The following is a 23981-nucleotide window of genomic DNA, read 5'->3' as shown; positions in this document are numbered from 1 at the left end:
ATCGTGGAAACCTAGTTTCTACAGAAACTATCATATTGGTTTTTCGGAACGATAACAAAAGGTGTCTTTTAGAAGAAGAAAAAACGAACGTATGATTTGGTCATGTATATGTCACAGTCATATCACTGAAGAAATGTGTTGTCAAAACTCAAAACACATTACAACATCAATAGCGTGGGCTTTTAAGATATCGTTAGATAAATGGGCTTAAATGGGCCGTAACATACACTTTAATTTTCTTATATTAATTTATCTGAAAATTAAAATTGAACAGAGTAAGTAGCGATGATGTGTCTATCTCCAAGAAGAAGAAGTAAGAAAAAGAAAAACCCAAAGATCTGAGTTTGGGAGAGAGAGCTTCGAAGCTTGAAGATGGGAATAAGGTTCATACTGATGGTGAACAAGCAAGGCCAGACTCGTCTGGCTCAGTACTACGAGTGGCTCACTCTCGAGGAGCGTCGAGCTCTCGAAGGCGAAATCGTCCGTAAATGCCTCGCTCGCAACGACCAGCAGGTTCCTCTCTCTCTCTCTCTCTCTCTCTCTCTCTCTCTCTCTCTCTCTCTCTCTCTTCTTTTCAAATTCCATTTAGATCGATCCGATCTCGTCTCCTTAGCTCAATTAATGTCTGTTTTGATCGTATTGAGTCGTAATTAGTTTGGAATTGGCCTTTGATCACTACGAGTTTTTGAATTCTTTAGATGATGATCTGGATATGGATCTATTTGGCATTATATGATTTGGGAATCGAAGTAATCTTAGACTAATACAGAGTCGATTTTGGGAATTTCGTAGCCGTGATGCATAGATCACCGACCATTGGCTTACCGAAATCAACCTAATTCAATATCATTGATCCTAGTTACTCTGTTTCATGTTTTTGGCTTCTTCTTGCTATGTTAAGGTTGGTGCAAAGCTGATTAGCTTCGAGAGATGTTGGAGTTTTGTATTCTTTAGATAACCGTTTCTTAGTAAATTAAATTATGTTCAGCTTACGGAATGGGACTAAGTTTTGTTGCATTTGTTCTTCTTCATTAACAGTGTTCATTTGTCGAACATCGCAACTACAAGATAGTCTACAGACGTTACGCATCTCTCTTCTTCATGGTTGGGGTCGATGACGACGAAGTAAGTTAGTTATATATACCTTATATTCTTGTGAGCTGCAATCCAATTTTGAAATCAAATGATATAGGTTCAACCGTTCAAGTATAGTATGGTGGAACAATATAGAATCTGTGACTCAGAAAATGCATGTATACTTACTTATAAATACAACAAATCTTTGTCATCAGTAAAACTTAGCTTAGTTTTTGCTTTTCATCAATCTCTAAAAATGTTTGCTTGTTACAACTAAATCACACTTTTTTTTCATCCCAGAACGAGCTGGCAATTCTAGAGTTCATACATCTTTTGGTGGAGACGATGGACAAGCATTTTGGAAATGTGGTAAGCTGTCTGGAATTCATAGTACTTTCGATTCAAATAGACTGTCTTGTTTTTGTGTTCTCCCTTTGTGATGTGTATAACTTTTTGTTAATGCAGTGTGAGCTTGACATAATGTTCCATCTGGAGAAAGCTCATTTCATGCTGGAAGAAATGGTGATGAACGGTTGCATTGTGGAGACAAGCAAAGCCAACATACTTTCACCTATACAACTTATGGACAAAGCCCATTAATTATATACACCTTGTTGCCATTTCTGTTTCATCTCTCTGTTACACAACTTCTTTGTCTTGTATTATTATTAAAGATGCTTCAAAGAGAGGATGCTTCAAAAAGTACCAATTATTTTAACATTACCGAGACAATACATTGGTTGTTTATCGTTCTCAATCATTGCTATCAACCATCGGAAGGTTAACGAGTTTCTATTGTTAGCTTGTCTAGCTATTGCACATCCGCACAAAGGTTTATTTGTCAACTTCTTAAAAAGAAGGTTGGCCGAAAGTGTCTTCTTTGGTTCCTTAAGATATCCTCTATGTACGTTTGCAGCCTTGGCCACTTGGTTAGACAGTTTCAACCAAATTGTTTTTAGAGTCATTGTCAAATTGAACTTACTCAAAGCCCAAGTCGTCCAAGCATGACTCCCACACTAGTGTCATGAGCTTCTACTTCCTAGTCGGACCACAGTCTTGGTTAAAGCCTTGACATATTTTTTCATATGCATTCCAAGAAGCATCAATGTTGCATTGTTTAATATGATAAACAGATACAATTTAAAACTTTGGAAAACTGAGAAACAAATCAATTTTTTTATTATTATCTATACTAGTATTTTTGCAGCAGTTTTTGCTCAAAATACTTTTTGGAAAGTTTTTACATTTAATGCATTGACTTTAATATTAGTTACCAAAACTTCAAAATTAATTATAGGTAAGATTATAAAAATCTTTCTACCTCATTCAAACATAAATATATGATTTCCTTTCATTTTTCTTTGAATTTTTATTTAAATTATTTTGAATTATTCTATAATACATTTAGTTAATAAAAATTGTGATTTTTTCCTACATATGATGTAATACAAAATTTTAGAAACGGACATATATTACTCAATAGATGAATAAAAAATACGGGTACAATATCCCACACCGTCTAAAAAAAATTGGGCAATGGTTTAGAGTCATACTATAAAAGAGACCAAAATGATTATGAATACAAATGAGTAGAAACCTTGATTTATCAGGCATTCAAACTTTAAAAACTTTTATTTGGTTTATTCCGGTTCTTTATTTTAAAATTTTTTAAAGGGTTAAATCATATATATAAAAGTAAGGTTTTGGTCTCTCCTTATTGGTTGATTTTCATTTAATACTTTCTAATTTTTTATTTTTTTATTTGCTTTCTAATTGTTTAATTACTTTAAATAATATTTAAGACCCAATTAACACAATACATTTAATTCATACATTAAAATAAAATTATAACTGAAAAAAATAAATTATGCATGAATCATATTCCACCACTCAATTTTGTTCAAACACAATAAATAATATTTGTAACTCCAAAGATTCTAAATGTAACTTCCATCAATTCTTATCATATAAATAAGCATTGCCTCATTCTCTCATATTGGCATTTTTTACTTTCTCATTTTTACATTATTTCATTCTCTTCCACTTCTCTCATTCTCTTCCACAATATCTCAAATCATTTTATGTTTTCAATTTCTTATTTTTGTTGTATGGGTTACAATAAACCAAATGAAATATCATTGTAAAATTTTAATGATAAATTTTAACTTTAGAGACTACATGATATGTATATTTACATTGTTTTTATATTTATAGATTCATCTCCATTATCTAATGTGGATTATCATCTTATAAGTAATCATTCTCTTCTCCTCTCTCACCAATATCAAATGTTGTTATATCTAATATGTGTTGTAAGAGTTTGATTCTATATTTTAATTTAGAAAGTATTATATATAATTAACATTGTTTTCAATTTTTATTTTATTTATATATAAAAGAAAATATTTCTTGCCTTTCTAATCTATTCATATTTATTTCTAAAATTTCCATAGCTAAATTTAAATTAACATATGTTGGTTTTAACAAAAAAATCAAGTTTATTTGAGAATCTATTTAAAAAGTTTATCTTCATTATCTATTTGAGATTAGCATCTTATAAGTCATTATTTTCATACTCTTACAATATTCACCACACAATAAGGTCATGAAGTTGAAAAGATCCATCTCTAAATCTCTATTATGTACTCTAATTATCTCACATATTCATGTATCATTTTTAATAATTTAGAATGATGAATATAATTATCCATTTATAAAGTCTATTTTATTTTGTAAAGTATATTTTGTTTTGTGATCCAATAGATAAATATGTAAAGATCAATATAATATTTATATTATTTAAGATTTGAGGTTTTTGGAAACAAAAAGAAATTAATTATAAAAATTGATTTTCTTGATTTAGCCAAAATGAAAAAGTGATTCCAAAAAGAAATCATGTTTAACTGGAAGTGAAATATAGAAAATAATATAATTATTAAAAAAACTATTTAACTAAATCCTCTAAAGATGAAACCATTAGTATGAAATATAGCACTATAAATTAAATTGATGAGTGAAAAAAAAACAAAAGATCGAAGTTATTATTGGGGTTTTAAAAAATCTTTAGATTGAAGTTCATATAATTTTAAAAAAAACTAATTTAGTTTCTCACTTCAAAAATTAGAGTTAAAGATAAAAAGAGTGTGATGTATTAAGAAAAAAGTGCCACTTTAAGTTAAGAAAACGCTCCCAGGCACCTTTTCCGAGGAGTTTTGAGTATGGCTTTTATCCAGATCTCAACCACTTCCCCCCTCCAATAGGAACAGGGTAACGGTTATATCCGCTGGATAATACCCCGCCTCTCACCCCCAGCCACCAGATCCACCACAAGATGAACATCCCCACCTCTCAACCAGCCTCATTGCAAAGTGCATTTACTCTGGTATCAACTGCTAACCCATCTCCCTGATCCAGGTTTTTGCATTTACTTTGCAAAACCTATTTAAACTTGTTGTGCTCTACCTCTTTGAACCCATATTGCCTTCCTGTTTTTCACCAAGTTACCCTCTCTTGAACTTCTGTCAAACTGAAAAACACCGCCTTATTGCCCTCGCTGAGAATGTCAAACCGCATACCTTACCACCAAAAAGGGAAAGAACTTGTCGGAGGGTTTTCTCCGCACCACGCAAGCGAATACGAGCTCCAGAAATGGACACCTCAGATCTGATACGAGAAAATGCTTTGACCCTCATTGGACGTCTGACCAACCCCTCTATCCAACGCATGTGGGCTCTCTTCCCTTTTCTCACGAATAGATGGAACCTGCAAGGCAAAATCTCAGGCTCAGATCTGGGACAGGGTTGTTTCCAATTTAAGTTTGAAAAGGAGGAAGACCTCCACCAAGTCTTGGCTAATAGACCATACCATTTTGACCAATGGATGGTCATTATTCAGAAGTCGGAACCAATCATATCCTCATCTTTTCCAGCCTTGATTCCCTTCTGGATAGAACTCCAAGGTCTACCTAAGCATTACTGGAAAGTCGAGATGATTCATACCATTGGAGAAATTCTAGGCGAGCTTCTAGACTGGGAAATCACCAGTTCGACCATCCAGCTTAAAGCTCTCATAAATGGGCTTGAACCTATCACGAAGGAAGCGGTGGTTGAGTTTCCTGATGGTAGTGAGGTCATAGTGTATTTGGCTTATAAAAACTTGAAAAATCACTGTACCTATTGCTTACGCCTAACTCATGAGAAGAGTAGATGCCCGGGACTCCAGACTAAAGAAACAACTCCGCTACGAGAGGGAGGGCAAGATAGCGACCTGCAAGCACATAGACCAGTCTCGAGAATTTATTACACTTCACAGGACAATTTCCTACCTCCTAGAAACCAACAGCACATTTCAGGGAGAACCTCTCTACCTAGGACACTCCCAACCCCGAGAAACCGCCAGCCTATCAGTTCTAGAGAAAGGGAGAGGTCATACTCAGCTAACAAAGTTTACCATTTAACGAGTAAAGACCCTGAGGTGGAAAAACGCTCCCATCACCGCCACCCACCATCCCGTTATGTTGAAGTTTCCTCACAAGGAGCCAGGAGTGCGAGCTCCTTATCTGTCTCCCGCCGTCATCTCCCTCAACCAGTCCGTAATCTGCATTGGAGAGAAAAGCCTTTAATTTCAACAGATGAACAGGGTGATCCCTCTGTCTCCTCCCGAGCTAGACGACCTCCTTTGGAGCAAAATGTCCCGAGTCCGGACCCAACTACACCGCCTCCAAGACAGGAAAGACTATCTCCATCTGTACCACCCACAAAGGTAACCACATCCCCTGCTTCCCCTCTCAGAGCCCAAGTGATGGAGGATTTACGCGAGGTCACTGTTTAATACATCTCTTGCCCGGATCCCTCAGAAAGTGCTGCCCGTCGTATGAGGGTGATGCAGAGCGAGGCAGAGAACCTTATGGAGAAAACAGCTGATTCAATCATTGCTTATCAGAATACTAGGGAGGAAAACCCACCACAAACCCTAGATCCTGTAAGCGAGACCCCCCAAAGTCCCTGTCTGACAAACACTGATCTCCCAATCCTTGGGAGAGGTATTTCTAGCTCTAACAAGCGAGGTAGGGGTCGTCCCCCTGCACACAAACAAGTACCAAGACAAAATCAAAAATTGTTAGGAGCCAAATCTCAAAAAAGAAACTTTGCTCAGGGTTCCCCAAGAAAGACTAATACTATTCGAGTGATCGAAAAACCAGGAACGTCTAAGACAACACACATGAAAGGGTCAAGATCCTCACCAAAAGGCAAATCCCAGACCTCAAAATCTCAGAACTCAACCCCGGACCAAAACAGGAGCTCACATCAAAACCAAGCCACCCCTCAACAACCCTCCTCATCTGGTTCACCTTTGATTTCCTTAATCCCTGCAATAAAGAGGAAGAATGCGGATTTTCAGAATCCCCCAACCCCAATTCCTTAAGGATGGTGAGCTGGAACTGTTGTGGGTTGGGGAACCCCATAACAGTCCAGCGAATACGGGAAATACGTAAAAGTATTTTCCCTGACCTGTTGTTCCTCATGGAGACGAAAAACCCCTCGGACTCGGTACTCCAAACTCTACAGTGGCTTGATTATCCTCACAACCATTTGGTGCCTCCGTTGGTTCCTGGTGCGGGAGGACTAGCGCTTTTCTGGAAAAATAACATAGAGGTTGAGATCCTCAACTCGAGTCTTCATTATATTGATACAAAGATCAAAGCAAAAGGAAAGTTCTTTTTTGCTACCTTTTTATATGGAGAACCGGATAGAACCAAAAGAGGGAAGCCTGGAGGAGCCTTCAAGATTACACATCCAACAGATCATCTCCGTGGATCATCACTGGGGACTTCAATGATATCATTCACCAGTCAGAGAAAGTGGGAGGACCCCAACGTCCAGAGGGATCTTTCTCGGACCTCAGATCCTTTATGTCTAGTGCAGATTTGTATGATCTCAAATATACCGGTAACTGTTTGTCCTGGAGAGGCAAACGACATTCTCACCTAGTCAGATGCAGGCTTGATCGAGTTATGGCTAATAGTGAGTGGATCTTAGCTTATCCTTCCGGTCGATGTGAGTACCTTCACTTTGAAGGCTCTGATCACCGCCCCTTAGTAACGTCTTTTGATCCAAAGAAGAAGAAACAGCTTGGCCTATTTAGGTTTGACAGAAGACTAAGAGAAAACCCGGAAGTCAAAAAATTGGTCTTCAAAGCCTGGAATGAGAACCCTCACCAAAGTGTTGACTCTCGCCTCCGCACCTGCAGAGATTATATCATCAGATGGAGCAAAACTCAACTATTGAACGCGCAACAGATCATCCTTACCCTCAGAGAACAATTGGAGGAAGCAATGACTGATGATTTGGCCCCCCAGGAAAGCATTGACCTGCTAAATAAAGAGTTATTGACTGCATATCAAAAAGAGGAAGCTTATTGGAAACAAAGGAGCCGAAATCTCTGGCTGGCTTTGGGAGATAAAAATACAAGCTTTTTCCATGCGACTACAAAGTCCCGCAATGCTTTCAACAATATTTCTGTCATTGAGAATTCTGAGGGTAGACATGTGTATGAAGAAAAAGATATTGCATCCACAATCTCAAGTTATTTTCAAAATCTCTTCAAAACAGAACCTGGTAATTGTAGAGGAGTGGTGGAAGCGGGTATCACCCCGTGTATTACCGCAGCCATGAATGAGGAGCTTACTATCCCACCCTCAACCATTGAAGTTAAGAACGCTTGTTTTTCTATTCACGCTGATAAAGCGCCTGGCCCAGATGGTTTCTCAACCAGCTTCTTCCAAGCAAACTGGGAGACAATGGGACCTTCCATAACCTCTGAAATACAAGCTTTCTTCGCTTATGGTTCTCTGCCCCTGAAAATAAACCTTACCCATGTTAGATTAATCCCAAAGCTTACAAATCCACAGAAAGTGGCTGACTATCGACCCATTGCCCTCTGCTCTGTTTATTAAAAGATCATCTCTAAGATCCTGGCAAAAAGGCTCCAACCTATCCTCCACACGTGCATCTCAGAAAACCAATCCGCCTTTGTGCCCCAACGAGCAATTGCTGACAATGTTCTGATCACGCATGAAACCTTACACTACCTGAAAACGTCAAAAGCAAAGGAACGATGTTATATGGCAGTCAAAACTGACATGAGCAAGGCTTATGATCGTTTGGAATGGGGTTTCATTAAAGCAGTAATGGATAGAATGGGCTTCAACCATACTTGGATTCAGTGGATCATGCAATGTATTAATACAGTAGAATATTCTTACCTTCTGAATGGCCAAGCTCGTGGTGTAGTCACTCCGGAAAGAGGGATCCGTCAAGGAGACCCTCTGTCGCCCTACCTCTTTATCATGTGCAGCGAGGTTCTCTCTGGTCTATGTTCGAAAGCTCAATCCCAAGGTGATCTACTTGGTATACGCGTTGCAACAAATAGCCCCCGGGTAAACCACCTGTTATTTGCTGATGATACTATGTTCTTCTGTCATTCTGATGCTCAAAGCTGCTCCACACTGAAATCCATCCTACAGCTTTATGAGAATGCTTCAGGTCAGCAAATAAACCAAGATAAGTCATCTATCACTTTCTCTGCAAAGACCCCATCCCCGAGTAAAGAGGTTGCAAAGAGGATACTGGGAATTCAAAAAGAGGGAGGTCAAGGCAAGTATTTAGGTTTACCTGAGCTCTTTGGTCGAAAGAAAAAATATCTCTTTACTGCAATTGTGGATAGGATAAAGCAAAAAGCCTTAAGCTGGTCATCCAAGTTCCTCTCCTCTGCTGGTAAACTCACCATGTTAAAGTCTGTCCTAGCGGCCATGCCCACCTACACCATGTCCTGTTTCAAACTCCCAAATAACCTCTGCAAGAGAATTCAATAAGCATTAACTAGGTTTTGGTGGGATCAGAATCCAGAAAAGAAGAAAATGAGTTGGATCTCTTGGAAAAGATTAACACAACCTTTCAAACTGGGTGGTCTCGGTTTCAGAGATATCCCAGCATTCAATGATGCTCTTCTTGCAAAAATCAGTTTGTGCCTCCTAACATGTCCAACTTGCCTCTTAGCCAGAGTCCTCTTAGGAAAATATTGCCAAAACTCAACCCTCCTAAACTGTGCGGTCCCAAATTCAGCTTCTCATGGGTGGAGAAGCATTTGCATTGGGAGAGATCTCTTCAAAACCAATGTCGGACGCCTCATTGGCTCCGGTAGGTCTACCCCTCTGTGGAGTAGTCCTTGGTTATCCCTGGACACCCCCTTAACCTCTGTAGGTCCACCAACAGAGGACTCAGCCCTTTGGACAGTGGCGGATCTCATCGAACCTGGATCCTCGTCATGGAACATTGATCTAATCAGGCAAGTGCTCCCTGCATATGAATCCGAAATACTCAAGTTAAAACCAAGCAAACAGGGGGCAATTGACAAATGGGCTTGGCTCCCATCACAAGATGGCATATACTCCACCAAATCAGGATACTATACTGCTCAATCAGATAGTTCAAACCAGAGCTTACCTCCTAATCACAGAACCCCCCCCCCTTTCAACTGGCACGTAAATATCTGGAACCTAAAGACCTCTCAGAAAACAAAAATGCTGCTGTGGAAGATCATTCAACAAGCCATTCCAGTTGGAGCTAACCTCACCCGCCGAAAAGTTGCAGAGGATTCAAAATGCCCACACTGTAATGCAACTGAATCTGAATTACACCTGTTCTTCACCTGCCCATTTGCAATTAGGCTCTGGAATTTGGGCCCTTTTAGCTCTACCTTCTCCCCAGAACAATTGTCGTCTACAACGGAAGGACTCCTGAAGGCAAACCAACTGATCTGCTTACTGCCTTCGGGAATTGGCAATGGACCCCTTTCACCGTGGATCTTCTGGACCCTATGGACGACGCGGAATAAGCTGATCTTCAACAAGGAAAAATTATCTGCGGAGGAAGCTCTTCATCTAGCCATCATCAGAGCAAAAGAATGGCAATTAGCACAATCGGAAAAAGGATGCAAACCACTTAATCCAAAAATCCCTTTACCCCCAAATCGACCACAAGCAAGTGAGGAAGTAATCACCTGCTTCACAGATGCCTCGTGGATCGCAGAACCAAAAGCAGGCCTGGGTTGGGTCTTCAAAGACTATCAAGATCGGACCCTCAAGCAAGGCGCAGATCTAGCTCTCAACGTCTCTTCCCCTCTGTTGGCCGAAGCGATAGCAACTCTTACCGCGGTAGAAGTTGCAATCGCTTCGGGTTATACACATCTCTCGGTAGCCTCAGACTCACAGCGGTTAGTCAAGGCATTAAATTTGAAGATCCACTCTAAGGAACTTCACGGGATTCTCCATGATATCCTCGATCTATCTCGTAATCTCTCTGTTTGTAGTTTTCATTTTATTCCCAGAAATCAGAACCAAATCGTTGATGCTCTAGCTAAGAGAGCCCTAGATTTATCTCTCTCTTGTACCTGAACCGTCGGGTTTTTATTATAAAAGAGTTTGGTTGTTCAAAAAAAAAAAAAAAAAGTTTGTCACTTCAAAAGTAATATTTTCAATTTAGAACATTATGTGTGAGTGTTGAGTTTATATCAACAAAACAATCAAAAAGTGTAAGTTTAAATGTTGATTGAGCCACTTGGTATTCCTTTTCTTTTAAGTCAAAAATAAATTAAAATATTTATTTATAATTAACCCACTTTTAAAGGCATTTAACTCCATTTAACTCTACATTTAACTCAAATGTAACTCCTACCCAATAATTTTACATTCATTCCTCCAACTAATATATTTATCTTTCAAGAAAAAATATTTTTGGTAAAATTTTAATATTTTAAAATTATTTTAATTGCTTTAAACTTTGAAATGAGGAATATTCTATATACAATAATTTTATACGTAGTTACTAAATTTTTGATAATTTTATTTGATTCAATTTTACTATACTACAGTCTTATGTTTACAATGTCATTAAGAAAAAAACCCCTATAAAACATGATCATAAACATAGATTCTCTCATATTAGGAAAATGTTTAAATTTCTATATCATTTATATTAATATAGCTAATCAATTTGTAATAATTTTTAGTAGTATTGGTTAATTTTTTTTTTATAGAAAAGTTTATATATTTTAAATTTTGTATAATAAATAACTATACCAAAAAAATGTTGACAGGAGTATTATTTTGAGATATTGCTATAAAATTTTTGAGATTCATACATTAGTATATTTTTTTTTGAGATTATACATTAGTAAAACGATATTTTAGTTTTAAAAATTTTAAGAAATATAATCAAAACTATAATGTATACAACCACGCATTGCGTGGACTAATTACCTAGTATGAAAGATATTTAAACCTTTTAAAAAGGTTAAATACTGTATGATAAATATTATACCGTATGTACACAATAAATATTAAAAATTAAGATAATATAGTGTGAGTTAAAATATCACGGGACGGGATTATATAGCGGGACAGATTTTATCGATATTTATATAAATTAAAAAATATTATTAATTTGGTGTTGCACGGGTGAAACATCATTTCATTATTTTGTTAACACTGTCAATATCATATCTAATTAAATTGATTAAATAAATATTATGTAAAAAATAAATTATATTGCAGTATTATATGGTTTATTTAACATTTATTATATAATTATAACATGTTTAACCAACAAATACAACTTATATTTAAATATTTTAGTTGTACATAATTTTTCCCCGCGGTATACCGCGAGTCCTATTGCAATTATTATTAGAATGCTTATTCCATACAACATAATTTAAGATTTTGATGGGAAAAGAAAATTACAAATGAACACCTCAACTTTTTTATTAGATAGATTATCTTCCGTTGTATTCAATAGAAACTCGTTAACCTTCGATCTCGTTCTCCACGTAAAAGGTAATTAATGGACTCTCCGCTTTTTATATCTCACCATTTTAGTTTGGCCGGAAAGTACTGCAATGTCAACAAAAAAATATAAAGATCAAATTTATCATATATCTTTACAAATCTTTTTTAAAATATTTTCACAAGTTTGGTTATTAAAAGAAAAACACTGTTTAAATGTATATTTTGAATTTTTTTTTACCTTGTTGATGAGGGAAACGTAGTAAGGCTTCACTTGTTCGACATCTACTTGAACTTTGCTCTTACTGTATAGGTCATATTTACTGCAATTCCATTTTTATTCGTCAGAAAATAACAAAAAAAAATGAAATAATAAAATAATAAGAAGAAAAGACAAAAATTCTTACTTGAAGACATGGAGCCACTTGAGATCATCATCTCTGTCTTCATCGTTCATCAAGTGTGTGTAGGCTCCGGCCTTGTGCAATGCTGCGTCATTATTTCTTTCAATGTTAATAATAAACAATACAAGATACATCGTAATAATTTACTGAAACCAAATAATACAAACAATATATGTATTTTGTTGTGTAGCATATGATTGAAAACGTACGATAAAAAGAATGGTATCGGATAATGAAGAGACCAGCGTGGGGGAGAGTCGTGCCATTCTCCTTAGCCACCTATTTTGAATAAGGAAAACAATCAAACTATTAAGTTTTGGTAATTTCTTTTGACAGAAAAAATTAAAAAGTAGATTAAAAGTTGATGAAAGCATAAACCCAAAAAAAATAGAAGATATAAGTAAAATTTAATTACCAAATACATGTAGTCGTCATGACCCCATGACATGAGAACATTGTCCAATCCACATCCTTCATTATAAACTCCATTTTTTGTGTTGTACTTTGGGTTGTTGTTATCACTATTTCCTTTGAAATACTGCAAGATAACATTATTTGGAAAACGTTAATATCGAAAATTTCTTTGGCAAACATCCAAAATCTAGTACGATAGAACTATTGTATATATATATTTTACCTTGTGGTGAATATTGGCCGAGTCAAAGGTGCATCCAACTGGAAATGTATCGCCTGTAAATTCTTGGAAGTGTCAAATTGTTGTGTTTTGTTTATTTATCTAGAATCTTATCTAATTCTAGATGATTAGGTTTATTCGTATTTTGACTACGCACCTACGACAGCCCATTGTGGAAGACCACCGAATTCTGGCAGAAGAAGAACCTTTCCAAGATCTGAAAAAATAAAAACTTTAACTTAAAAGTCCAATATATTGACCTTAAAAAAACTCAGTTTTAAGTATTAAAAAAACAAAATAAAATAACTTGTTAGGATGTTTTGTGAAACACTATATAATAGTATGTAATGTATGATACATGAAACGGTAGATTTTTTATAACTTTAGTATATATATTTATGAGATAACATAACAAGACATGTACCATGGATCAAGGCAGTGAGATGGAGCCAATCTTCGTTAGGATAGTCCCTCCGAATGGCTTCAGCAGTTTGGAGAAGGTGTTGGATTTGAGGCTCATCAAGATCCGGATCGCTTTCATCGACAACATTGTTCAATAACTCACAACATTCCCATATACTCATTTCCATCTTGTCAAGTTTCCCATACTCTTTTCTCATCTTCTTCACCTGTCCATTTTTTTTATAAGCTCAGTTTTCAACTAACCCTTAAAATACTTTAAGATTTAATTACTTAACCTAATGGAATTAGTAAACACTAAGATTTGTTTGGCTAGCTTACAAAGTCATAAGTCTGGTGAATGTGTTGCAGCCTGTAGAATTCCTCAACACCTTGTTGTCTCTCGCTTAAATCATTCTCATAATCCCTAAATAATAAAATAAACAAAAGAGATTGTAACTAATTCTGATCATTAAAATGCGGATCAACTAATCAATTATTATGTATGAGAAAATAACAAACGTTACAAACCTGAAAGAATGGCCCAGGAAATTCATATCAGGAGCATCAAATCCATTAGTTTCCTTAGATTGTGGAACCACGAAGCCTCCATCCAACACCAATTCCTCATTCCTCTCCTCTGTCAGTTTCTTTTCCTCGACTCTCGAATCTAAAAATCGTCATCACAACATTAATTCATAATTTTCACTTCCTCAATTTTTTTTATTTTTGTAATGGAATTTGTCATATTCTCATGATGCACTAATTAATATAAAATCTAATCGGCAAAATTTGATAAATCATCTATATCGATATATCTCAAAAGACATCCAAGTATTTTTGAAAAGCATATTTAATAAAAGCAGAAATGAAACGTTACCAGGAACGAAATGTTCAACCAGAATAGTCATCTTGCTCGGAATTTGATACGTAATTTAAAATGAAAAAAAATCGAACAAGATATTGTGTGAATTGTTGTTGTGTGAAAGAAGATGTTGTTGAAGGGAGGCGAGAATGGAGAAGGTATTTATATTGAGCCAATCAAAAAGTCCTTCCTGCAGATTTGGAGACAGTGCAAGTCCTTAGATCTCAAACTAAAGTTGTGTTCTGTCCTCAAACTGAAATAAATGTATAGTAAGATGTCACACTTCTCCGTATCTTTGTTACAACCATAAAAAGTCACGTCCTTTTTTAGGTGCGTATAACTCACGCTACGTTTCAAGCCACGTCTGTGTTGTACACGCTCTGGAATGTATTAGTTTGTAAAATTTATCTCTTGACGCTAAATTATATTTTACTACAGAACGTGGAAAAATTATCTAAATTAGATGAATTTGGATGATTAATAGAATGGTCAACCTGTGTTGGTAGCAAACTAACAACAAGTAACAAACGTTTTCTACTAAAAAAAGAAAACAATAAAAGATTTTTAAGATAATCTTAAAAAATGAGAAAATGTTGAAAGAAGAGAGAGAAAAAGTTAGGACAAAAAAAGCAAAATCTAAGGAGTCCTGAAGTGTGAAATATTGAGATAAAATGTCCTTAGCAGCAAAACATAAATTTGGTAGTCGAAGAGAACACAGCTGTTATTGTGATAGTTTAATTTTGGAAAATAAAGAAATCAAACAAGTTGGGAGGACAGAAGAAAAAACAAGTCAGCCTGACGTGTATAATATTATCTCAAATTGTGGTATTGACCAACATGTGAGTCAGCATCTACTCACATTTTTTGTTATCTGTTTTGGCGTTCTACAAAGGTTTTTTTTTTTTTTTTTTTTTTTGCAAACAAATTAAATATATCTTTCTTTTTTTTTGTAGAACAGAAACTATAAAAATCAGATTTTATTCCAAAGAAATATTGGATTTTTGTGAAGTGCATGTTAGATTCATAAGAAATTGAGTCGGGTACACTCTACCGTCCATTTACTTTGTCTTCATGTGCAATGCGTGACATTTCCAACCTTTCGTATTAGTCATTTGATTTAATACTTTTTCTGATATATTTTGATATCACAAATAATAATTGGACCAAAATCTAAACAAAAACATCAAGAGAGATATGAATAGTAGGACCAAAATAGAAACAACGAAAGAAAAAAAACCATAAAAAAAACGTTGTGATTGAGACTTGACTTTGGCTGGCTGACGTGAATAAAAACATGGATAGATAGATTAAAACAAAAAAAATGTAGCTTGACCTTTTAAAATTCAACGAGCTCTCGTGACCACCTCCTCTTTCCCTAACGCAGAGGACAAACACAAACACCGCACTGCTAACGACGTCGACCAACCGCGTTCCACTTGAGATCTAATGTAATTTAAGATTACGTCAATATATGTTAGAAGTCCTACATCCAATAGTTTTATTAGTGATACTTCACTATTGTGGGTGCGTATGAATTGGTTTGGATTCCCATTTTCGATGTAAAAATGCTTTTTCCGTTGCATATTCCTAGCTTCTAACTTTATTTGTTCATGCCAAGAAATACAAATATCGTTTCAAGAAGATGGTTATGAGTTTGATACTTTGATTCAATAGTTTTTGGCGGGTTAAGTAACTCACATTAGTCACATATGCATTATAATATATGATCGTGCGAAAATGGTTAAAGATTACTTTTAAAATATAAGAATTCTGAAAACATCAACATAACATTTTCTTCATAACTAAATAAATACTTTTAAAAGTTCAACTGCTTGTGGCACGATTGACAAACATTACAAGTGAAGCCTATATGTTTTTTAGTTCTTCTTTAACAAATACTCCTTAGAGCTCAAAGTGGGTGCCAGCAGGAAAAGCTTGAGTGTTACACTTATGAACTAATTAATGATTAAGTAGCCACCGTCATAGTTATATTATAAATTAGTATCGCTTAAGCTTTGCCTTAACGACAATCAGACGGCGAGAGGAGCGAACCATCATCGCACACCAAGTTTAGAAAATATTACTTTAGAATTTAGAATATTATTTTAGAATTCAGAATATTCTTTTATCAACAAAGTTAATCCATATACTGACTAAGAGCCACGTCATTTTCTCCATTGCCATCACCGCGTCGTATACTATATGATTGCATATACTTTATAATTTACTATTCGGACAAAACAAAATATCTCACAAAATGAATGCGAACCTCTCATGTATTGATGGAGTCCAAAGTCCAAACTGCATTCTCGTTTTTCTAAATGTTTTTTTCTGTCTGCTATTCTCACCATGTGGAATCTTTTATCATTAAGAAAAACTTATCTTCTCTATTCGTAACTCAATTTTAAACATTTATGTAAAAACTGTTTAGTAGTATATATCTCCTTATCAATTCTCAATTTGTATCTTATTTCTATGTTCCGAGTCTCAAGCTATCTAGTAACAAATCTTTCATGAAGATCACATTGGTTTGCACTTGCACTCATGCAAGATGTTGGAAGAAAAAAAAACAAAAAAAATTTAGTTACACTCTTGAGATGGTTTTTTAGAATAATTGATCAAGATCAACACATATGACATCAAAATCAATATCAACGATGAGACCATATTTTATTATTATCTTACATGTATAAATTTTTAAGAGATCTTTTTAAACCCTAATATAACACAAGTATAAAAGGAGAAGAAAGTTTTCACTAAACCAAAACAATGAAAATGTGATTGATAATGTGTAACTTCACATAAAAATAGAATGTTTTCACTTGAGTCAACTAAGTGGAGCAAAGAATATGGTATGGGCTACCTACGTCAGAGTAATTGCAAGATGAGCTTACACCAAGGAATGAAGCCCAATTATTTATTCATCTGATCCTAGTGGAATCAAAGAAAACGTTGCAAACTTGCAATGATTGACTCTGAAACTAGTTCAAAAATTAATATAGAGAAGTTATATAAAACTAAAAGATAAGAGCATGCTAATAGCCATCAATTATTTTACATTTATTCAAAAAGAAAAAAAAAAAAGCAACATCAATAAAATGTGAATCAAACTTGCGATTATAAATGAGTTATCGTAAAACATCAAATCACAACAAGCGGGGATAGCTCAGTTGGGAGAGCGTCAGACTGAAGATCTGAAGGTCGCGTGTTCGATCCACGCTCACCGCATTTTTATCACCATTTTATTTCTTATTTTATCACCATTTATGATGTTAGATGCAAGTTGCAACGCTCAATGTAATTAATAATTACTTAATGAATGGAATGAGAATGTCAATTATTTATTTTGTTGATGAGCCAGCCATAAGTGGACATTTCTTTATTTAATGTGTTAAGATTTTTTTTGAAGTCATGATATGTTTTGGTCTGTTTACTTAGGCATGCGTAAAGTGGTGGTTATGTGATTAACGTCCGTGAACATCATTATCAGAAACTGTGATTATGTCCTAAATGAGTCGGAGACTGTTGGTTGTACTTGTATGTCCTATAGTCCTTGACTTGAGTAAATCAAAAGTTATAAAATGGAACTTAAGCTATGATGCTGTAGGCTAGGCCTATAGCATATGGAAACACCTTTTGCACGTTACAGGATGTTGAGCTTATCCTATATGAGATATGATGATACTTGGCTTTTGCTGGGTTAGGTCGAAACTATTTGGATTTATGATCAAATTTGACACTCCAAAACGAGTGTCGAATTCTTTAGTTAAGGAATGGGATATTTTAATTCATATGCTATATTTTCTTTTGTCAATGCTTCATAATGAATTAATGATCACGACGTTCTCTTGAGTCTTGACGATGCTTTTATAAATATTTTGCTTCAAAGTTAAAACTCTCAAGTTTTAGGAAAAATAAAACATATGAGAGTATTTGACTTTTTAAAAGAGGTCTGGTAGTCATGGATCTTATTCGAAGTTGGTATTGACCTCTGAAATAGAGGTCTCATTATCCTAAGGATTTAAGCTTATGTTTATACTCGCTTTTGTTCTATCTGGAAAAGCCGAATATTTGCAATGATTTAAAGTAATCAAAATTATTTACATATATATGTTATCACCAAAATGTTAAAAATTATTTATGCATATATTTGTTTGAAGTGAAAGCACAAATTTTTGAGAAACTTAAAAATCCATTTTGATTGATATGTGGTTTACGTCAAACAAATAATATAGAAATTTGTTGTGTTAAATAGCGTCTCGTGGCTTTAGTGTACATTATAAAAAGAGAAAAGAAAAAAAGAAAAACACATTAGAACAAAATATATAATATTTTCTATAAATTCATATATTTAGATGAAATATGTACTAAGATTAATTAAGTAGATTAATCATATATTTGGCATTTCATGTTTTTAAAATATGATTCCGCTACTTTTTGTTATTTAAATATTTATCAAGTTTTCACGTTTGGGAAAAATGATTCTATTATATAATAATAATATGTTAAAAATATATTTAACTAGAAAAAATAATATGATTAATCTTCTTAAATTAACTTATTCAGTGTTTTTTACTATTATCTTTCTTTTTAAGTCTATTACTATATGTTATCACCAAACTAAGGTTGTGAATGGAGAAAATCCAAATGCCGTTTAATTTTTTTTTTTTTAATGAAAATTGTACTGTAAACACCAATCACTATCTTTTCACAAATTTGCATTTTTTGTAAAAAAGAAATGCGGATTTGTACAGAAGATATAGATTTGGACCGCTTTTTCAACTGAAACCATCTATTATCCAGCTGTTTTCGAACAAAAGCATTCACATTATCTAAAAACAAAAATTTATTGAGATTTTATTATTATAATAATTAGATATCTTTGTGTTTAAACTATGTATATGCAAAAGAAAAATTTTAAACTTCTCTATATACTTTTTCTCACTTCTATTTAAGTTATTGTCATAATACTTTTAAATAATTTCATAAATTTCAAACTATAATAGATATTAATAATTTAGTAATATATACATATAAACATTAATAACTCCAGTTAATCTTATAATAAATAGTTTTATTTTTGAAACTATTATTAGTTCTTTTTATTGTGTAATATCTTTGATAAATATAGATATTTAAGGTTCTTAATATTTTTCTATTAACACAAAGCAGATAATAATTTACAACTATATTAAGTATTTATATTTTAAAATTTATTCATATAATTGTTGTTACAATAATATATATATACAAAATAAAAATATTTATTTATTAATACAAACAAATTAGAATATATAATTATACTAATTATTAATAAAACAATATGAAATCCACACCGGAAATAGTTTTTCACCATTCAAACATTATTTCGTATCACTTATTTTCTATAAACCACACTTGTCCTGCAAATATTTTTCTCCCGCACGAACCGCAGTTGAACCGTACCGCACAATAAAACTGTTTTACCTGCACAACCAAATACGCTGTTATCATTCGGACCCTAAATGTTAAGAATTAATTAAGAGAAATTCCTTTAAATACCACTAAAAAAGTTTTTTTCCAAAAATACCACATGTTAGTTTTTTTTTCCAAAAATACCACAAAAGTGTTTTTTTCCAAAATTACCACTAACACAAAAAATTGAATTTTAAGAATGTAGAATTTTTTTTTATGTTTGGGTTGACAAATTTAGTTTTAGGGTTTAGTTTTTAGGGGTAGGGTTTAGTATTTATAATTTAGGAATTAGTTTCTAGTATTAAAACTTTAGTTCAATTATGTGGTATTTTTGGAAAAAAATACATTTTAGTGGTAGTTTTGGAAAAAAAAACTAAATTGTGGTATTTTTAGAATAAAAACCTATTTTAGTGGTATTTATGACAATTGCCCGTTAATTAACAGATGTAGCTAAAATCATACGGAAACCATGATGCATGTTAGCTCGATATCATATAGTCCGATTGGCAATCATCGCCGTAACGAGACCGTCAGGGAAATGACAATTACTATTTGAAAAAAGAGTTCAATCAAAAGCAGTAAAAGATCACTAACAACGAAAACAGAATACAGTTTGGTTGAAAGCTTGACTGACACATACATCTAAAGCTTAAAGGATGTTTGTGATTAGTGTTAAGCTCCGTTGAATACCTGTACCAGTTACTATAAAAAAAACAACGTAACAAATTTTGCTATGCGGTTCTAACGTCATTGTCTTCAACATGCAAATGAGACATTGACCATATCTACGAATAGAAGCTTAATTGTGAGCATAGCTAATTGCTGAATCTGTTCAAGGAATTGTGTCAGGAAAAATATTTCATCAGCGTTTAGGCTCTAGCTGTGTGCTAAAAAACTGTGACATTAGTAATTTAGTATAGTTCTAGGAGTCTAAAGCATAAAGCTTTCTACACGCGTTGCAATCAGCATGGTCTAGAAAATACCTACGAACCACATGGAAAGTGATTGCAAACAATTGTTAGACCCATCTTGACAAAACAGACAACATGTCGGTTGTTACACACAGACATTTTTGCCCAAAAAAAGAAAGGAAAAAACAAAGACATTAACCGGTGATACAATGCATTACCAGAGACTGCAATCAACCGCGGTCAGGTTACTGACTTTTGGGGACAAAAGAAAAGGTCGATAAATATAGTAATATACAATCGACAGTCTAGCTATTTTTATTACAGGATCTCAAAACACAAAGCCTTGTAATACTAACAAGTTTAATGCAATGTCAATTAGCTCATGTGTTTGGTATAAATATCTAAATGTTATGAAAACTTTAGTTGTAATCAAAGTTTTCATTACATGAAAATATATGAATCCTTATCTAGCTAAGAACCCTATTCACATGGACCATTTACTTGGGCATAAGATAAAGACACTATATTGGTCATATGGATTCTCTAATAATTTTAACCAAGTCAAAACAGTGGGAAGGAAGGAGAGAAAAGAAAGAATAGAAAGTGCCACCAAGTCGTAACCCAGAAGATCACCACAAGAAAGTATCAACATAAAGAAACATTCGAATGTAGTTTATGAAGTTAATTATATTGAAAAAAAAAAAAAAAAAAAAAAAAACTTCCGATCAATTTGACTCGGATCCTTATATACATAACATCTTTCTTTCTGTTTTAAATAATAATGCACACACAAATCTCCCCACTTAAACCGAAATATCCCAAGGCTTAGCTTCAACAGCTGCGGTAAACAAAACAGCCGTTAACCAATCAGATGAAATATCGAAATTCATCAATTAGTTTTGTTTGTTTATGATATGAGAAAGTTACCTTTAGAGAGCCATTTCAGCTTGTAAGGCAGCAAGTTCATCATCCTCAGCGGTAGGTTTCTTCTGAGCTGCAGGACGAGTAGGTTGCTTACCTTGGGGCACATGGATTGGAACAGGCTGAAGAAGTTGCTCTTCTAGCTCCGTCTCTTCTAGTTCTTGAAGTTCTGCTTCCAATTCATCCTGTGATTGCCAATAAAAATACAGTTAAGAAAAAGCTGAAACAGATTTTGTGTGTTTTAGTTGAGTAAATATATATGATGATGATGGAAGGGGTGTAAAGGAAAGTTACCTCATCAAAATCAGCAGCAGTCCCAAATGGAGCTGACAATGCTTCCTGGATCTGTTTCATGTTCTCGGTTTGCTCGTTGATCTCATCCATTGTCTTGTCAACATCATCAATGTTACTGCAAAACAAATGTGTTTGAACACGCACACTTAGTCGCTACTAAAATTTATCTAGGCTCAATAATAGAAAAGACATACGTTGCTTTCTGCATAGCTTTCATGGCAGAAGCTCCGGTCCTCAAAGCATCAACAGTCTCTGTAGTTGCTTTAGCACCTTCTAACATAATCATCTGTTTACACAAATAAAAATATAGTTAACTATATAGTAGCAAAGTCATAAAACGTTTCAGTAACAAAAAGCAAAAAAAAACACTCACTTGATCATGAATACGGAGCTGGAAATTCCCAAGCTGTTCAACTTGTTGCTCATATAACCTCTTCCTTTTCAAACATTGAATCGCCGCTGCACAATAACAACACCAGTAAAAAGGTAAACACAGTCAACCTAATGACAACGCAAACACACATGTCTAAAACCAAAAATCTGATTCTCATTATGAATTCGATCAGAACCGAGAATTTGGGGGTTGGGGGAGGACTAACCGCGTTTGTTCTTAACGCGAGAGAATTCCTTAGCTTTCTCAACCTCTCCAGCAGCTTTCTTAATAAGAACACCCTCCTTCTTCTCTAGCATCTCAAGAGTCTAAGCAAGAACAATGGTTAGGAATTGAGATAATCACAACACAAAAATATATATTTCTCACACAAGAAGAGAGTACCAAAACTGGCTTATAACAATGCAGAGAGTAATGTATACCCAATAAGACACAATCCCAATTCACAACCATAATATATAAGAAAAAAGGAGTAACCTTTGTTCCTCGAACTATATATAGCTGAATCTCTAATCCACTTATAAAAATCGAATTTTTTTTGGTGTTGACATTTTAAGTTTGAGATGGTCAAAAAAGATAGAGATTTGGGGTGTAATAGTTACCTCATTGAGCTTGTCTAACGTCTGGAGAGTATTAGCCTCCGGCTTAGGTTTACCAAATAGCCGATTCATAAACATGGTGACGATTGTTTGATTAAATAAACAACTCTCTCGATCCTATGCCCAAACAAAATCGAAAGAATGAAATCAGGATTAACCCATTAAGGATGAATTGATCAATCGAAATTAGGGTTTCTTTTTTGTATTCTAACAAAAAAATTTGGAATCTCAATCTAGAAATTAGATCTCGAAGATGTAAAAAAGGTGAAGGATTTGCAATCGACAGAGAGAATAGAATTAAGGGTTTTGGTGATTTGAATCTGTTAAATCGAATTTGATTAAGAAACAAACCTTGATGGGATTTCAGATGAGAAGCTTTTTGCTATGATTGAGATGAGGAAGCGAGGAAGATGGCGTTGATTCAAGTTCTTTTTTTTTTTTTTTTTTTTTTGGTATAAAATAAATAAAAAAATCTTAAGTAACTAATGTCTTCCTACCTGTATTTATTTATTATTACAGATATCATTACTTATTGGTTGATATTTTTATTTTTGAGATTGATTGATTCGTTCTTATTCTACCCTTATATATTTATGTAATTATCTCTAAGAAAAAATTATTTTCAAATTATAAGTTTAACCAGTCTTTTCACGGATTCCTACTGTTTTTTTTGTTTTTTTTTTTAAAAGGTGTTAGTTATTTTCCTTTTAGAAAAGGTGTTAGTTATTTTCCTTTTAGAATTCTGATATTTGATTTTTATAGTATAATTATCGTAATGATCTGATAATCTATTTTACGTTTATAAAATAAATAAATGGGGGAATTTCGAAAATTCTCATAAATAAAAAGATAGGATTAATATACTAAATTTTGTTGGGGGAATAAACAATTAGAACAGGCTCAAATTTTTGAAAGTATAAAAAATTAAGTACTTGTTTTTCTTTAACAACTGAGATAGTTTGTATTATATTTGTCAAAATGTTTACATAGTCTTGCTATATAGCAAATTGAAGATTACAAGTTGTCGGTGAACCAATTTTGTGGCGACTTGATTACATTGCCTTCTTTATGTTTCTGTTTTGTCATAGACTTGAGTAAGTTGTGTATATTATCAGACACTGAGTAAGTTGTTCATATAGTTAACACTTAACACCATGCGTGCCAAGCTTCCCAGTACTCAAGTTTGCAT

At 34.0% G+C, this 23981-nt stretch overlaps 3 protein-coding genes, 1 non-coding gene and 1 pseudogene across 4 annotated transcripts; 3 read left to right on the top strand and 2 right to left on the bottom strand.

Moving 5' to 3' along the window:
- Positions 1 to 262: 262 nt before the first annotated feature.
- On the top strand, positions 263 to 1834 carry LOC104747916 (AP-4 complex subunit sigma). Its single transcript, XM_010469624.2, has 4 exons — positions 263 to 513; positions 1039 to 1125; positions 1378 to 1446; positions 1543 to 1834. The coding sequence occupies exons 1-4, from the start codon at positions 373 to 375 to the stop codon at positions 1675 to 1677; spliced, it is 432 nt and encodes a 143-aa protein (XP_010467926.1). The 5' UTR covers positions 263 to 372; the 3' UTR covers positions 1678 to 1834.
- Positions 1835 to 5064: 3230 nt separating this feature from the next.
- On the top strand, positions 5065 to 10531 carry LOC104748940 (uncharacterized; annotated as a pseudogene).
- Positions 10532 to 11732: 1201 nt separating this feature from the next.
- On the bottom strand, positions 11733 to 14869 carry LOC104747914 (inositol oxygenase 2). Its single transcript, XM_010469623.3, has 11 exons — positions 14238 to 14869; positions 13889 to 14027; positions 13700 to 13784; positions 13383 to 13587; positions 13116 to 13175; positions 12962 to 13014; positions 12740 to 12862; positions 12534 to 12603; positions 12328 to 12409; positions 12162 to 12243; positions 11733 to 12028 (listed from the first exon to the last, which is right to left on the bottom strand). Exons 1-11 carry the CDS (start codon positions 14266 to 14268, stop codon positions 12002 to 12004), a joined length of 957 nt encoding a protein of 318 aa, XP_010467925.1. The 5' UTR covers positions 14269 to 14869; the 3' UTR covers positions 11733 to 12001.
- Positions 14870 to 17377: 2508 nt separating this feature from the next.
- TRNAF-GAA (transfer RNA phenylalanine (anticodon GAA)) lies at positions 17378 to 17450 on the top strand. Its single transcript has one exon. It is a non-coding gene; the product is annotated as a tRNA-Phe (tRNA).
- A 3766-nt stretch (positions 17451 to 21216) lies between these two features.
- LOC104747913 (vacuolar protein sorting-associated protein 32 homolog 1) lies at positions 21217 to 23351 on the bottom strand. The gene is made up of 8 exons (XM_010469622.3): positions 23144 to 23351; positions 22796 to 22909; positions 22402 to 22501; positions 22176 to 22261; positions 21997 to 22088; positions 21803 to 21917; positions 21515 to 21693; positions 21217 to 21425 (listed from the first exon to the last, which is right to left on the bottom strand). The coding sequence occupies exons 2-7, from the start codon at positions 22868 to 22870 to the stop codon at positions 21517 to 21519; spliced, it is 645 nt and encodes a 214-aa protein (XP_010467924.1). The 5' UTR covers positions 22871 to 22909; positions 23144 to 23351; the 3' UTR covers positions 21217 to 21425; positions 21515 to 21516.
- Positions 23352 to 23981: the final 630 nt, after the last annotated feature.

The sequence above is a fragment of the Camelina sativa genome, chromosome 15 (genome assembly GCF_030686135.1).
Source record: "Camelina sativa cultivar CO46 ecotype springtype chromosome 15, ASM3068613v1".
Taxonomy (NCBI): Eukaryota; Viridiplantae; Streptophyta; class Magnoliopsida; order Brassicales; family Brassicaceae; genus Camelina; species Camelina sativa.
Note: the sequence above shows the minus strand (reverse complement) of the source record. Positions and strands in the feature narration are given on the sequence as shown.